Below are 17,259 nucleotides of genomic sequence, written 5' to 3'. Positions count from 1 at the left end.
AGCGTTCAAATCCTTTCGAGCTCGCAATCCTCCACACCAACCATGTGAAGCACATTAGGACAGTCACGGCAATATGTTTTTTTTTTTTTTGTTTGGAGAGTTTTCATCAACCTCCCATTGGCCAGTCAGAGATCACCAAATGAGAGGCCCACTGACCATCAAATGCAACGTCTTTGGAGGAGGTCACTGAGGTGTGTCAGACCTCAGAACACTTCCATTGGATGCTCCGAATGTAAAGATACAGTCTTTGTCCAAACGGACCCAGACGTCTTCACAGCATACAGTGACACCAAGATTATGAAGCTCATTTAATACTGAGCATAAACTCTGAATAAAAGCTGATTTCTGTAATTGATCAAAATAATTATGAGATTTACAAGTTCATTTCCCCCTTTCTTCATATGAAATATAGATATCTTTGTTAAATGCCTTTTTTTTTCTACTCCTTCTGAAGTAGCGGATGGCAACAGCTTCATTTTTAATGGATTGATATGAGAGTGATGCCTATCTTTTCACCCCGCTCTGAGCAAGAAAAGCAATTATTGCATTTGCATTAATGCAGAAAGCATCAATTTATAGATGGCAGGAACGAAACGAGGCAAAACAAGTTCCAGGAAAAATAAAATATGTGACTAGAAAGACATTTCCCAGACACTGTGCAGCCCCATATATATATATATATATATATATATATATATATATATATATATATATATATATATATATATATATATATATATATATATATATACACTGTCTTGTTCTTTTCTGCTCCTCCTCCTTCTTTTGGCTGAGTGTTTGAGTGTTATTACACATTTGGCATGAATTCAAAGGTTTGAGCAGCAAACACTTTCTATGAAAATTTCTGCAGAGTTTTCAAGGACTTGCCTTTAGTCTGTGATGTACTAATGCAGATACCGCCGCACGGTTCTGTTAGCTGGACATGGACGCAAAGACAAAAAGCACGATCCATTCGGCTCGGTGTAGCGCTGCTTCTCAGAATGCACAGTGAGCTTTTCAAGTACGCCAGCAACAACATTTGGTAGAGTAAATAAATGCATGAATGAAAAAAAACGATACAGTGACCCTCTAACCCCTTGTGCCCGGAGTGCATCATTACACAGTGAAAAGCAGTTTGATACAATAGAGAATAAAGGAAGCAGCTGGGTGGTCAGGGTGAGCTGACACATGTTTGGGTCAGAACAGCAGGAATTGTTTTGGAACACCAACATCCACTCCTCAAGCCTCTGCGTGTGATTTTCATCAGAGAGAGCAACAGAGAGAAAGGATAGTGAGTGGAGGCAGAGGAGGAGGAGGAGGAGGAGAGAGAGAGAGAGAGAGAGAGAGAGAGAGAGAGAGAGAGAGAGAGAGAGAGCGAGGGGACAGTCATGCCTTTACGAGCAGACACCCACACTCACTCTCTCACAAGACACCCACGCACGCTTTCTCACACACGCTGCATCCACCTCGGATCGCCAGCCACTCAGCGTGCGGATCTGAACAGACTCCTGGTGCCAAGATGCCTTCATGCAGCTGGCTGCTGGCTCTGTCTCTGGCCGCGCTGACAGGTAAAGAAAAGTTCATCCGAGCGCTCACTGATCGCTCTCTGCTCCGGGTCCGTGTGGAGACTTCCATGATGATAAGTGTTTACAGTGATTATGGAAGCTGCAGCTGAGTAAAATGTGGGAACTTATAATGTTTTTAGAGGACTGATCACGGGTTTGCCATGCGACCAAAATTAGTGCGACTGAAGGATTCATTCATAACTGAGTTTCTTGAAGACACAGTCGCTCACAAAGCAGACAGTAGAAACTGACAGATCTGGAGCTGGTTCATTCATTACTTCTTTTTTTTTTTAATTTCAGAAGTAAATTGTAATTCTTTTATACTCAGCATGTTACTTTTACTCAACAGATTTCTGATAAATCTCAGTCTTGAACATGACTTGGAGTCATGATTGTACTTTTCTGTGGGAGTGACTTTGTCCAGCCTCATTTAGTGTGATGATCATTGTTTTGAGTCACAGGGATTCATCTGTTGAGCAGTGTTCAAAAACTCTTAATACAAGAAACAAATAAGTAGAGTGTTGGTTTGCACTGATTTGAAAGTGTGCTCCCATCTCCGTAGCTCAGGTCGGTCACTTCTTTCTGTGGCTTTGCTGGGTTTTTCACTGCTGTGTGCATCTATTTCCAGGAGTCGCTGCTGGTGCTGCCACATACGAGGCAACTCAGAGGAACTGTTCTGCGACCCCACCGGTATGATCAAAACCACCAGGAAATACTATCTGAAGGAATTTACACAACATTACTGCTGAAATCGACAACAACGACAAAGTGCCAGTGTGTGTCTTTGCACTGCTGAAACATGTTGCTCGAGCTTCTCACGCCTCCCGTTAATGATTCCTGCAGACACTTCACAGTTAATGATTACAATGGGAGATACAGAAAGGGATAAATCAGCAGCTCCTCGGGTTTTAATTATATCCGAGGGCTCCAGGTCTCATGTGTGTGTTTCTCTGTCTCGCAGTACCTTCCCAGCACAGCTGTAAACACCACTCTCCAGCTGAAGGAGCTGCGAGAGCGAATGCGTCCCCTGAATATCTCTGCCTACATTATCCCCGGCACTGACGCTCACCTGGTACATCTTCTGCTCATCTTCCTGTCTGTGTGTGTGTGTGTGCGCGCGCGCGCGCGTGTGTGTGTGTGTGTGTTTTGTAACTGATAGTGTTTCCCTGTCAGAGCGAGTACATTGCACCGCGTGACGCCAGACTGGCCTTCATGACTGGTTTTACAGGCTCCTCAGGTACAGTCCTCCTCTTCCTCCTCCTCCCGGTGACTCACCTCCCCACATGCGAGCGCCGCTGTCACGCTGCTCCTCTGCTTTCATCCCACATCCCGCCCATACATCCCACTCCCCGTTCATGTGTTTTCAATGTTTTTTTTTTTTCCCCTGCATCGCTGCATCTCCTCATTCGTTTGCCGGCGGCGTCCCTCGCTGGAGTACCTTTACCATTAAATCATGAGATCTATTTCCACGCCATAGCTGCAAACAGGATTAATGATCGCGCATATTCCTGTACTCAGCTGTTGCATGGATGAAAGGATAAAGAACTGACGACAAATCACTGCACGCTGTCTACACCCGGTGCAAAACCTGCACTCAACTCCACAGGGAGAACTCCGTGTTTTTTATGGGCCTCCATTAAGATTCAGATTCAGATTTAGATTTGGGGTTCTGCTAAGCTGTTCCCACCTCAGTTTATGTATCTGAACTGAGGGGCGCAACAGCAGAATAATAATGTAAACGCGATTATGTATCCAGCACACATCGCCAGGCTGCTGTATTCTTAGCGTTTCTTCTGTGCCCTCCTCTGTCTGCTCACACATTTTTCAAGATTAGCTGGCTCATCACGCATTGTTCCGAGCCAGCTCTGACATTTATAGTCGTTTGTAATTCACTGTCACTGCGGCCGTGTCCATAACCCAGCTGTTGACCCGCCTCTCCCCAGGCACTGCTGTAGTCACTCAGACCAAGGCCGCTCTGTGGACAGACAGCCGCTACTGGGTTCAAGCTGAGCGACAGATGGACTGCAACTGGGAGCTGCAGACCGACAGTAAGGCCGATCGTCTTCTGCTGACTTGTTATGACAACAAAGCTCACATGGATTCCAGTTGAATATTTGCCGGTTGTTGGCACATTTTTCATTCCCAAAAATAGCCTTCCAAATGCTGCACATACTGTCATGGGATCAACATGATGAAAATAGCTCGCAAACAAACAAAAGTCACAGTTTAGTTTGTCTTCCCCAAACACTTTGATCACATAAAATGATGATTTTCACACATTCATCAAGCACTGATTTTAATATATCGCAGCTTTTGTTGCAGAGAAATTCGCAAATTGTCACTTGTCCGGCCGCCTGTTGTCATCGCAGAGAGCTCAGTGTACTACAGCTCGCTCTGTGAATTAACAACACATATGCTCGATGAATAAACATGCTACTTATACAAAAAAAAAATCGTAAGTTAGAATTCACACAAGCATTGTCCAGCGGGCTTTGAAACTGAAGGAAATCACAAGATGAAATCACAAAAATAAAAACTGTTTGTCACTTTCATTCTAACCTCGGGGTGGAATGGAAGGAGTGATTTTCCACGGTTGGCATTTATAATACTAAAAAGAAATTGAGCTCAATTCATTTGAAAACAGACAAGCCATAAAAACTAAAAACAGAAGTATCAGTGCTGCCGTTATACAAATTTCCAATGAATAGATTCTCTCTATGATATGAACAAATTCTCAAAATTCTTTCTGTGGTGAGGAGACAGGATCATGAGGTCCTGATAGTCCTGATGATTAAAAAAAAACAACAACCCTCTAACAGAAACCTGTAGACAAAGCAGTCAATCGAGTCCCAAATATTTGCTGTCAACTGTGGATGCAGGTAAATCTGAGAACTTCAGGTGTGATCAGCACTGCAGCCCAAGCTGCTCTATTCCCCATTGTCCCAGTCCACCGTGGTTGTGCAAGCTCCCAGAAACACATTTCGCATGTTTCAGTCTTGCTATTCTTGTATTGTATCCATCCATCCATCCATCCTCCTGCCAGTGCTTTTGCTAAATTTCTAACTGATCAGTGATCAGGACCGCTCTACTTCATTCAGCATGTCTTAAAAACTTTATGATAATAAAGTATGAGGAATGAGCTAGTTGTGAGATGCAAACTGCACACACTCCCAGCCTAACATGGCCGCTCGTTACTACAGCATCAACGAAACAGGATGAGAACATCAGTCTCACAAATGGATTTCAAATAGTGACATTTCCTCTCCCCAGTTTGCATGTTTGTCAGTTGCTGTCACTTCATTTTGTTGCAAAAGTGTTTGATGCAGCCCTGCAATTTACATCCAGAAAACTGTTTATTTTGAGAAAAAAAAACATTGAACATCTTTCATAAAACGGGGGAGAAGTTAAAAAAAACTGATGATATATTGTGGTTTTCTTTGTTTGCTAGACCTTTCAACTGCTGTTTTCTTCAACCATTGAGCTTTTGTTATGTTGTTGCTTCTCTATTTGTTGGGAAATTCGAAAATCGTGTATTTTTCCTATTGTTGTTGTCAAGCTGCTCTTTCCTAAGTTTGTTTTTTTGGTTTCACAGTTATCATTTCAAAGCTGCTGTGAATACTCATTCGAATACCAAACTTAGACTTAGAACATTTATTATTCTGTTTGTTTATGGAAAAGTAGAAAAGCAAGACTTTGCATATTAAACTGCAGTTCACTGAGCTCCAGTCATGTGATTAGGTTTTACTGCAGTTAATAAAACGGACACAGTGTCATTTTTCAGTCCACCAGCAGTTTGTCCTCATTTGCTTTTAATTAATTATCTAATTGGCAGAAAACTCATTTGAGTATTGCTGTGGGGTGTACATATTCTAATAATCTCCCACTATCCCTCAATAACGGCCGTGGTGTGTCATGTGTGATGTTCTCCAGTGTCAAATCTGGCGGAGTGGTTCATCAGCGAGGTGCCACCGGGCGGCCAGATCGGCTTCGATCCCTTCCTCTTCTCCCTCGGTGAGTGCCCTCCCCCTCCCGTCGGCCCTGGTTAACATCAATAAAGTCTCACCCGAGCAGATGGAAAATCGCTGATGGAGCCTCCGGTCGCCACACGGACTGTTTACTTGTGATTGATTCACTTCAGTGTGTGCAATCATCTGCAATTTCCTCCATTAGAAACGCACGGAGACTACAGTCTGATCCTGGAGTCGAGCAATCGCACCCTCAGGTCCATCCCCGTGAACCTGGTCGATCAAGTGTGGAAGGACAGACCGTCCATCGCCGCCGACAGCCTCACGCGCCTGCCTGACAGGGTCATACGTGGGTTTTTCTGTGTGTGTGTTTGTGTTCGTATACGTGCGCAGCATTGTCTCCTGCTCTATCTATATGGTGGCTCTTTATCTGTGCGCTGATAAATACCTGCAGACAGGACAGAGAGCAATAAGCGGCCATAAACAGCCGGTTCGTGCTTTTACGGCTGGCCGACTGATCAAACACGAACTTAAAGAGGCTGCGGGAGCCTCCAGACCAGGAAGCAATCTTCATGCACACGGGTCCTGTTAATCTTGATGATGGGCGGTGGGGGGGGAGACAAATGGAACAAATGGAGAGCGTCGTAAAACTAATGGTCTGCGTGTGTCTTCACATTTGACCACGGCCTGTAAAAGCATCCCATGCAGGGACATGCTCGCTGCACGCCTCTCTTTCATTCAGGTGCAACAGTGCACTCTGTTCTGAATGTCTGAGTGGAATCCATTAAGAGATGAAAAGTGTATCGATGACAGGTTTTTCAAAGAAAAGGGCCAAGTTACGGTAAAAGCACTCGCACTGGGCGGCCTCACATTTTCAAAAGCAGCAAATATTCACATCCATCAATCTTTTATCCCACTTGTTCCAAATTAGGGTGGCAGGCTAATGGAGCTGATCCCAGGATACACGCTGGACAAAGCATCAGTCCGTCGTAGGAGAGAGGCAGAGGCAGCCACACTCAGCCACACCTATGGGCAATTTAATCAAAGCTTTTATTAACTTCATTTTTCATTGAATTAAAACTCAAAGAGCTTAGATTCATTACCTCTGCAGTTTGCCTCAGTTTTCAGGAGGAATTTAGCATCCATCCATCCATCCATCCATCCATCCAAGCACAGAAAGACCACAAACTAATACAGATGGGAGATCTGATAACAGTGAAGATATGAAAGGAGTCAGTTTACGAGGTGTCAAGTGTCGTTTGACTTGGTGAAATGATCTTATTTCTCTTCCCAGAGAGGTCGTGGCAGGTGAAAGTGGAGCAGATACGCAGTGAGATGAGGGTCAGTCCGTACGAGCCCACAGCTCTTCTGCTCTCAGCTCTGGATGAAACCGCCTGTAAGTACCTGTTTGAATGTCCGTCCATAAATCTCTGCTGATTATAAGAAAAAAAAAACATTCACAATAACATTGAGCCATGATTGAGTAATGGAGTTGATATGGGCATCATATAAATCTTTATAACTGCTATAAACGTTAATGCACTTCACTGAAGATTTTCACCAGATTTGAATTTCCATTTTAAGATTTTTAAGCTTCAAAATTAAATTAACTCATGCTTATGACCAACACACTGAAATATCTACACATTGTGAAGTCTACTGAAAATAAAATTGTGTGAGTTGTTGTCTCGTTTCCTGTGCTATGGAGCTACAGCGCCCAGTCCTGCCTGATCACGTCACTTAGGTCTGTTTATTTAGATGAGGATGGAGCAACACGGCGCTGCTATTAGTGCTGGTTCATGTGCTCTGCAGTCACACAGCAACCCACCGCGACTAGTCCAACACCTAACATGCCCTCCAGGAATAAAAAAAGAGGACCATTTTATCTGATATGTCCTTCAAATCATTTTAAAAAATCACAAAAAACATTAAATGTATAACTTTATTCATGTTTTTATGCATCTTAAAAGCTGGGCTTAAAGGTGATTCAACAAATGAAGAAATGCAAAGATGGATGGAACGTAAACATCATTCTGTTTTTTCTTATTGGTGTCCGGAATATTGAACCTTGAGAGGTTCTGATTATCTATCATCATATCAAAAACAACCAACGGTACTGGATTGTCATCACAAAACAAGAACTGATAAGTATGTTGAGTGAAAAAGTAACCAGACGAGGGCGCTCCCAAAAAAGACATTAAAGGATAATTGATGCAATGCAGTGAATGGGAGGAAGCATGAGCGTTCATCTGTAGGCTTTGGCAGGGCTGCGATGGGAAATGTGCTTCACAGGAAACTGGTGTTAAAGGAAGTTGTTTTTCCCTCCAAACTGGACTCATCCACTCCCTGAATTCTTAATCCCTCATGATCAGCGGGACCTTCTCAAACTGAATTGATTAAGCCATAATACGCAGGTCTTCTCCTTTAAACACTGGTGTCTGTTCGGCGCTCTGTAAATGAACCGTGAATCCTTCCTCACACGAGTCTTCTGATTTCAGAATGAGCGAGTTGGTTTTAGATGACGGAGACACAGAGAAAGTCACGCACGTCAGACACCAACAATAAATTCACTCAGCGCCTCATGACTGGAGTGGCAGACATTCTCAATTAGTGTGCGAGTCGCTCCTGACAGACCGTCCTGTGCGTTTTTGTTTTCCTCCTTCAGGGCTCTTCAATCTGCGTGGCAATGACATCCCATACAATCCCTTCTTCTACTCCTACACACTTCTCACGCTGGATGAGATCTGGTAAATCCATTTGTCAATGACTACTTGTGAAAGTGACAGTTATTCTTCCTCATGTCTCCATTTTATCCCAGACTCTCTGCACAGACCTTCTGCATTCTCTTTTGAAAACACATCAAGTGACCTTTCTTCGCCAGGCTCTTCGTCCACATGGACCGATTGACGGAGGAGTTGAAGGTGTACCTGAACGCCTCCTGCACCGGGCCCTTGTGCGTGCGGCTGAGAGGCTACGACAGCGTCTTGGAGCACGTGAAGCAGTACGTGTCCCGGCCCGGGGTCAAAGTGTGGATCGGTACGGAGTACACAAACTACGCACTTTACGAGCTGATCACGCCGCAGGTACGCAGAAATGTTACCGACTGTGTTTTATCCTCTTTCTGCTCTGAAGAATCACATTTTATATACCAGCATAGAAATAAAGGACCAGTCTGGCGTATGGGTTTATATGCACAAAGAACAGTCTGTTTCAATCCCACAATGCTTTGCATTATATGGGCACTTGCCAGTATTAGAGACAGAATCTTGACAGAAGCTTGTTAAGATTTTCTTTGGGTTTCTTCTTTTTGAATAGTCTTGCAGACAGCGCTTCGTCAAAACTCACGGCGACGTTACATAACGGAGCAATCTCACGAGCCGTTTATACGAAATCCCATGGGCTCATAAACAGGGTTAAGACAGCTCCACCCAGTCATCTACAGCTTCAGTTTTAACCTGGTGAAAGTACAGTTTCAGAAAGATCAGCAGTTAAGTAGACGACTTGCACATGTGACGTGTTATAATCTGTTTTTACTTCCCTTCTGGAACTGAGGAGAATGATTTTAGAGATGCAAACCAAAATGTTCCAACAGTACTTAACCCACCACAAAAACAAGATTTCCAAAGGCTGTGTGCATTTTGAAAATTGCCCAATGAAAGCTTTAGAACTGAACAGTTGTAAAGGCAGAATTTATGACCAAGATTATCACATGAGGCTGCATTAAGTGGCCACAAAAAGTGTATCACATGAAATTTCCTTGTCTGTAAAAAGTCCTGGTTAGTTCTGTGACACAGAGACGTCGTCTCCTCAGACATACAGTAATTTAATCCCTTTAGTCAACAAGCCCCATGTTTCACTGAGCATGATGGCAGTTTGCAGAAGATAAAGACGCACTCATGCTGTTCCACTGATGCCACGCGCTTTATTTTGTTATATGGCTGATCTCTGATTGCTCTCATCATCATTTTTTCAGGCAATAAACAATGATAAGATAACAATTAGGCGTTTCATCGTAGAGAGCTTTTCACAACACTTTACAGGGAAACATCAGAAATAATAGAAATGTATTGAAAGCAATCCTGCCCAATATTAATACATCTCATAAAAAAGTATTATGTTCTTTATTGTTAATCAACAAATTAGATAACTAATTTCCTTTCTTTTTCTTTTCTTTTTTTTTTTTATTAGGACAAACTGATGACAAGCACCTACTCTCCTGTGCTGACCACTAAAGCTGTGAAGGATGAGACCGAGCAGAGAATACTGAGGGACGCCCACGTACGGTCTACACACACACACACACACACACACACACACACACACACACACACACACACACACACACACACACACACACACACACACACTAAACGTTATGACATTGCCAAATGCCTCATAAATAAGCTCAGAGAGACAAAAACTTTGTAAAGAAACTTCTTTAGAACTAGAATCAGAGGTGGAGGCTGTACTGCTGCTCCGGTTGGGGGTTTAGAGACAGGCGGAGAGGAGAGGATCGGACAGAAAAAAAAAACAGCAAGCAAGCGGATATCAGAGAGCAAGATGATCCCTCGAGTTCCACAGTTAGAGATCAGAGGAAGGTGCAGAGAGAGAGGACGGCGTAGGCTGCAAGAGCGAAGCGAGTTAACACTGTTGCACACACGTCTGTGAAGCGTGGCACCGTCCTCTGTGTGACTGTGCGACTGCCCTCCGAGCAGGTGAGGGACGCCGTCGCTGTCATCCAGCTGCTGATGTGGCTGGAGAAATCCGTGCCGAGCGGGGCGGAGACGGAGCTGTCGGCCGCCGACTACGTCAACAAGCGCCGCAGGTGAGGCAGAGGTGACCTGTAGAGCAGAGACTGAAGAATCCACAGACATCCTGACACTCACACTTCTCAGATTGGATGAAAGTGAGGCAACATGTAACCGGATAAAATCCTGTTCAAATTAAAGTTAGTTTATGAACCAAGACAGGCTGGATGCACTATAGTTGCACACAAAACTCAGGCCTTCCTCTTTAGTGACTTCTCCACTGTTTTCATGGATGGTTTTCAAAAGTAATGAAACATTTTGCAGCGAACAGAAGGACAGCAGAGGCCCGAGCTTCGAGACCATCTCTGCCAGTGGACCCAATGCTGCTCTCGCTCATTACAGGTACGATGGATTTCTTTATGTTACAGTCCAGTATGCCGCTATTGCATATTGTATTTGTTGCATTTTTTTTGGTTTTTAAGAAGAAAAAAAAACCTAATGGTCAAACTGACCATTTATTGTTTTTATGGTGACAAAGACAAACATGCTGACGTCAAAATGTTAGTGAACGCTGTGTGAGACGGCCGTCATCTTAAAGTCAAATTTACTTTTTTCAGCAGGCTGAGAGAAATTCAAAGAAAAAACTGCTTCATGGTTTTTCATATCTGCAATATATCAATATATATCAGTATATCAGCGCATGAGTTCTCCTCAACAGTGTGAAATCAATAGAAAAAAACTGTTTTCTTGTTGTATTCGAAATAACATGGGTTGGGCGATGAGACTAATTTAAAAAAACTGAGATTAGACTAGAGTGAGCGGTTTAATTGAATCTTGTTTTAATACAGAGGCTGCACTCCATAAATTCATCCTATCAGGCCTAAATTAATCAAGGTTTGTTTACTAATAAACCTGATATCATGTGCTCAGGTGTGGAAGGTGGTATAGTAACGCAATAAGTGTCTCACACACGTTATCCATTCTGTATGTTTGTTGTTCTGCAATGAGGAAATGAGTTTCAGATCATGCAGAGTAATAGAATCAGTTTGTGCTGATAGATTAGTTTACGTGGCACAGTGTGATTTTCAACATATGAATGTTCGCAATTCTGGAACTTGTGCTTCGTTTTATTATGTATTTGTTTTTATATTGTTTGATAACTTCCTCCTCCAACAAGTCGGTGCCATCTTCCATTTCATCCAACCTTCAGCAGCTCAGTGCTCCATCCAGTCCAGTAAATTCACTAACAGCGCTCATTTCAGTCCTCCTGCTTGCCACTCGTAATATCATTCTTAGCTCAGCACCCGAAAAACACACAAACTGAAAGCAGTATTGGTTTGAGTATGTAATTTATCAGGCCTGGTGCTTTCTGCAGGTCCCGCATGTTGCACATGAATTTAAAACTGACAGAAATGGTCATCAGTGATTCAAATTTAAAAACGTGTTGCAGCCACTACTGTTGAGCAGATCGGAGGGGCAGCTGCGGCTCAGCAGTTCAGAGATAAAGGGGGTAGCCACATTGAGATGGTTTGAGCATGTGCTGAGTAGAGATAGTGAATATATTGGAGCAAGGTTGTTGGAGAAGGAGGAAGCAGAAGAGAGAGACTAGAAAAACAAGAAAAGATTCATGAGTCAGTGAAGGAGGACATGAAGACGGAAGAGGATTGAGACGAGCTGCCATGTTGACTTAGAAGACTGTACAGAATTTACCTGGATTGAACACTTATATTATCTATTTTGTCAGCTAATACATCTCCACAGCATCAGGCAGCCCAGTCAGCTTGTTCATGCAGACTTGGAGATTCAGCATGGTTTGATGCACGCCTGCAGAACGCTGGTTCGTTGATATGAATGATTGAACACGATCAATGCTGAGTCACGTGCATGGAGCAAAATCCTCACCACAGCTGTGTTTTTCATTTACAACCATTAGAAAGTTCCTAAAATAGATCCTAACTGCATCTCTCATATAACACGGTTGTATTATAATACCATACTCGACTTTCTGCAGTGTGTCAAAAATGTTCAGGCTCTGCGTTTCAGATGGGTAAAACAGGGACCAGACTTGAAAACTTACTCATACACAAGGAGAACATGTAAGAAGGACCAAAGCTACGAGCTTCAAATCTGTGCTACGGTCCTTTACATCCTGTCACTGGGGGTGAAACATTGCTTCCATTTCCTGCTCTGCTGTTTTACAGCCCAACAAATGAAACCAACAGGAGGCTGACAGTTGATGAGATGTACCTTGTGGACTCTGGAGGCCAGTACCTGTGAGTAAGAACACCCCTCTTGAATGCTCATCTAGTTTCACTTCTCCTCGTGCGCAGTCTAAATGAGTCACTGTGTGTCTTACCGCCGCCACAGAGACGGCACCACGGACATCACTCGCACAGTTCACTGGGGAAAGCCTACAGCGATGCAAAAGGTGGCCGTACAGTCACGTTCAGTTTCCCTCCATCTGTATTTTCTCTGTTTTTTTAGTCACTCCTTTAAAATTCAATTTTTCACTGTGACCCATGCTGCAGGAGGCCTACACTCGAGTGCTCATGGGAAACATCGAGATATCTCGGACCATTTTTCCATCGGGGAAAAGAGGTGGGAAAAGCCCTTCACTGGAACTCTTCCCTGAGGGTTTTCTGTGTTGTACCACTAGAGGGCGCGCTTCCTCCACACCACGTGTGAGTGGAGCAAGCCGTGTTTCTGCAGCAGGTGTCAGACTCTGTCTCATCCTCAGGGGTGAACATGGAGATGCTGGGTCGCCGGGCGCTGTGGGAGGTGGGCCTCGACTACGGCCACGGCACCGGCCACGGGGTCGGAAACTACTTTGGAGTTCACGAGTGTATGTCCTGTTTTTCCTCACGTCGTGGTCCTGAAGGAGCCGCACAGTGCTTTAGTCTGTGGTGTACCCAGAGAGAACACAAACACACACACACACACACACACACACACACACACACACACACACACACACACACACACACACAAGCATACCCAAACTGGTGCACTGCATCTGCATGTGGTCAATAAAAATATCACTCCAGATGGTTTTCACTTTACATTTTTGGTGTGATCAGTAACTATTTTACATCCAGTGAAACGAAACTGCTCGTATTAGAAACGACACGAACAACAGTGTTGACATGCCAAAGCTGTTTTAAGGTTTGTGTTTTCATCAAAGGATTTTTGTCAAACTTTCTCAGGGCCAGTGGGATTTCAGAGCAACAACATCGCCTTCGGAGCCGGCATGTTTACTTCTATCGGTGAGACTTTTGTCTTTTACAAATTTACTAAATTCATATGCACACGTCGTGATTAGCGTGCTAAAGCCTGCAGTCTCCTCAGTCATGGAAAAGCATTCAGCTGTTTCTTAGCAGAAGCTGTCAGCTGCTTCTTGTAAGAAACCATATAGATAAAAATAACAATCTTGATCTTGTGTTTTCTTGCAGAACCTGGATATTATAAGGAGAACGACTTTGGGATTAGGATCGAAGATGTGGTAGTCACTGTACCAGTTCATACAACGGTAAACTTCCTTTTTTTTTTAGTTAGTAACTTTATGTAGATCAGAGGTTGACCTGTGAAAACCTTCAACTTTTGATAAGAGATTCAGTGGAAACAGAGTCACATTCAAACCAGACAGTCAGGACTCCCCCTCTCCGATCTAAATTCACCTTTATTTACATACATGTTCACTTATCTTAACTTTTTCCTTTTTTTTTAATTCCCAGAAATATGCATGCTGAAGATAATTTCTGTGTGTCTGTGCTTTCTGCTCCTCCAGTATGGAAACAACTACTTGACGTTTGACACAGTTTCGCTGGTCCCGTACGACAGGAAGCTGATCGACACCTCGCTCCTCAGCTCCGAACAGGTAAACAAAATCACCTTTTTGACAAGAGGCCACAGAATCTGAGCTGACATGACAAGATAAATGTCCAGCTGTCATGTAAAAAAGCTTCCTTTTCACCTCAGTCACTTTCTTTTCATTCTTTTCTTTTTTCCTGTAAATACATTTGGTTATCGTAGAGTTCAGTTTCACTTATTTTCGTGGTTTCTTGCTCCAGTGCCGATTTCCTTCTAAAATCCCCCTCCAGACTTTGAGCTGAGGCCTCTCTGCACAGATCAAAACACTGAGAAGACACAACCACGTGTAAAGTTTATTGCTGCGTTTGGAGTCTTTTTCAATAGTCGAGAAAGTGCGTCTATATTTGAAACATGGTCTCTGCATTGTGTTGAAGTTGTAGCTTTTTCTAAAAAAAAAAAGAAGAAGAAGAAATCAGAGATAGTTTCTGTTTTTGTTTTCATAGCATGTTGTTGGTTTTTAATTCCTGTTTAGGTTTTATGAATGGTGACAGGGCCCACATTAAACAGAAGTGTATGTTAACCAGATCCCAGTTAACTATGAGTGAAGGCAGTGGTGCATTATGGGCACTTCACCAGTCCACCCATCACACACAAACATGAAAAGACAAACTCAGACACACACTCACAGTCACACCTGTGAGAAAATTAGAGTCACAGTTAACCTCAAAGCTGTGTATTTGGACTGTGGGCGGAAGCAGCAGTCATGCAAGCTCCCCACAGAAACGCTGTGCTTGGATGAGAAAAGAGCTCAAATCATCGCATGAAGCACAAATAATCCCGTTATATTCCACGAAAGAAGAATTGTCCTAAATAAAGAAATGTCACACAATAACAAATTCCTCCACTGTTTCCAGATCCAGTGGCTGAATCAATACTACGGGAAGATCCGGCGGCTGCTGGGGCCTGAGCTGGACTCACAGGGACTCCGGGAGGAGAGGGAGTGGATGCTGAAACACACCGAGCCCTTCGCCCAGTCCGGATCCTCCGCAGCCGCCTCCTCCTCCTCGCTGACCTTCCTCCTCCTGATCCTCTCTCTGTTCCACAATGTCGTCTGAGCGTCCCCGTCTCCACTCGCAGCGGACTTGCACACTGATGTTACTCCTATGCAGTCTCTATGGAGCAGCTAACCCAGGTTGAGAGATGCACTGTACTTTAAATTAAAAATATGATTTTAGTGATTTCATTTTGTGGGTAAATGTATTGTGCTGTTGAGAGTGACAAATGATCGTTTTTGATGTTTTGCCTGTTTTCAAACTGGACATTTGTATAACCAGCAAATATAATTTCTATTTTATTAAATGAACACCTGAAAATGAGGGTGTGCTGAAGTCATGGATGTGGTGATTTTTATAGATAGATAGATACTCCATTCTCCAGATTTTTCTTTCAAATGTGGCAACCGCAGACCGGTAGAATGTATCACATCTTATTTAATGCAATAAGGACATGTAAAATTTCATGAATTTCACCACTTTCTGTTTTCTGCATCTGTAAGTACTTGACATCCTCGATGACTTTACAGAAGGATCTTTTTACGCAGCGGATTTGAGGGAACCATGACGGAACGGTTCCTCTAAGTGAGCTCATTCAGGTGTTTTGACCTTTGGTTTCAGTTGCAATATTACAGTCACATTTTGTTTTTAACTACTTCTGTTTTATGCTGGAGCTGGATGGGGAGGGAAAATAGCTTGTTAGGCATCCAGTTCTTTCTGCTTCAGTTTTCATGTATAACAAACAGCGAGGCAAAAAAAATGGAGTCACCATTCAGCTGACGATTGGGAAAGTTCTCTCACTTGAGACGATGCCAGAGGTCTGTAATTTTCATCATAGGTACACTTCAACTGTGAGAGACAGAATGTGAAGAAAAAAAAATCCAGGAAATCAGATGAAACAGAGGAAGAATGCTGAGTCGAATCCCAAGAACACCATGTGAAGCACGGGGGTGGAACCATCATGCTTAGGGGTTGTTTTCCTGCAGAGGGGACAGGGCGATCGATCCGTGTTAAGGAAAGAATGAATGGGGCCGTGTATGGTGGAGGTTTTGTGCCAAAACCTTCTTCCAGCCCCAAAACATCATAGCACCTGAGGAGACCTGCTGGAGGAATGAGCCAAAATATCAGCGACAGTGTGACCTTTGACCTCTGTTATTGCCCACAAAGGTTATATTACAAAGTATTGAGCTGAGCTTTTGTTATCGTCCAAATACTTGTTTTCCACCATCATTTACTAATGAATCCTTTAAAAATCCTACAATGTGATTTCTTGGCTTGTTTTTTTTTTCACGCTCTGTCTCACAGTTGAAGAGTAGCTATAAATCACAGACCTCTGGGAGAACTTCCACAATCGGTGGCTGACTAAATACCTTTTTGCCCCACTGTACAAACATTTACAAAGGTTCAAATAATAACAGCGACTTTTTGGTAGGAAGTCCTTCCTTTCGCTACAACTGGGGCATTGAATGTGCTCCTCCCCTGTTTCAAACGTCTCCGAGTGCAGCGAGTTCATTAGATCAAACAGATTTGACTTGCAGTCGGGGTTTTTTTTTTTTTTTTTTTTTTTTTTCTATTTCAGTTTACAACTTGCTTCAACTTTATGGTGAATTATTCACCTTTACTACCGAATTTATTTTTCATTTTCAGCTTGTTTTCCAAGATAACTTTTACTGGCTGAACACAGTATGAGTATTCACGATACACACTGTTCTGCCCTCTGTCCATTTTCACATAAAGAGTAATCTCTTATGTCCTTTTTTAACTGATTGCACCTAATCAATGACAGAGGGAGGAGTCGAAATGGTTTTGGAATAATATTAACTGTTTATTCATCAGTTACATAGATGTCAGATGGAATGCACAAAATTTAAAAAAAAAGGAAAAGCATATGCGAAAGTATGGAAATAAAAAATGTGGAGGAAGTCCACAATTCCACCAAAAGAATATAACAAATCTCAAACCCCAGATTAACCAATAATCTATTGTTTGGAACTCAGTAGACGAGTTACTCTACTGTATTTGCTGATCTCTGTTTGAGCAGCTCCTGTCTGCAGGCGGCTGGTTTCCTCTCAACCCTTCTTAAAGTGTGAACTCGGTGCAACGCGACACACACCCTGCAATC

At 43.1% G+C, this 17,259-nt stretch overlaps 1 protein-coding gene across 2 annotated transcripts; it reads left to right on the top strand.

Annotated features, from left to right (window-relative positions):
• Positions 1 to 1,432: 1,432 nt before the first annotated feature.
• xpnpep2 (X-prolyl aminopeptidase (aminopeptidase P) 2, membrane-bound) lies at positions 1,433 to 15,461 on the top strand. Of its 2 annotated transcripts, XM_030107009.1 has the most exons (21): positions 1,433 to 1,568; positions 2,194 to 2,255; positions 2,527 to 2,637; positions 2,739 to 2,802; positions 3,509 to 3,613; positions 5,496 to 5,576; positions 5,736 to 5,879; positions 6,825 to 6,926; positions 8,196 to 8,277; positions 8,412 to 8,613; positions 9,719 to 9,808; positions 10,246 to 10,355; positions 10,603 to 10,680; positions 12,480 to 12,551; positions 12,646 to 12,706; positions 12,807 to 12,876; positions 13,016 to 13,120; positions 13,482 to 13,541; positions 13,728 to 13,804; positions 14,063 to 14,152; positions 15,000 to 15,461. In XM_030107009.1, exons 1-21 carry the CDS (start codon positions 1,520 to 1,522, stop codon positions 15,198 to 15,200), a joined length of 2,016 nt encoding a protein of 671 aa, XP_029962869.1. In that variant the 5' UTR covers positions 1,433 to 1,519; the 3' UTR covers positions 15,201 to 15,461. The 2 variants fall into 2 exon arrangements, with proteins under 2 accessions (XP_029962869.1, XP_029962876.1); XM_030107016.1 differs by lacking the exons at positions 1,433 to 1,568; positions 2,194 to 2,255 and having other exon boundaries at positions 2,602 to 2,637; positions 2,794 to 2,802.
• The last annotated feature ends 1,798 nt before the right edge of the window (positions 15,462 to 17,259 follow it).

Source organism: Salarias fasciatus, chromosome 2, assembly GCF_902148845.1.
Source record: "Salarias fasciatus chromosome 2, fSalaFa1.1, whole genome shotgun sequence".
NCBI classification, from domain to species: Eukaryota; Metazoa; Chordata; class Actinopteri; order Blenniiformes; family Blenniidae; genus Salarias; species Salarias fasciatus.
The sequence above is the reverse complement of the archived record's forward strand: the minus strand, read 5'-3'. Positions and strand labels throughout refer to the sequence as shown.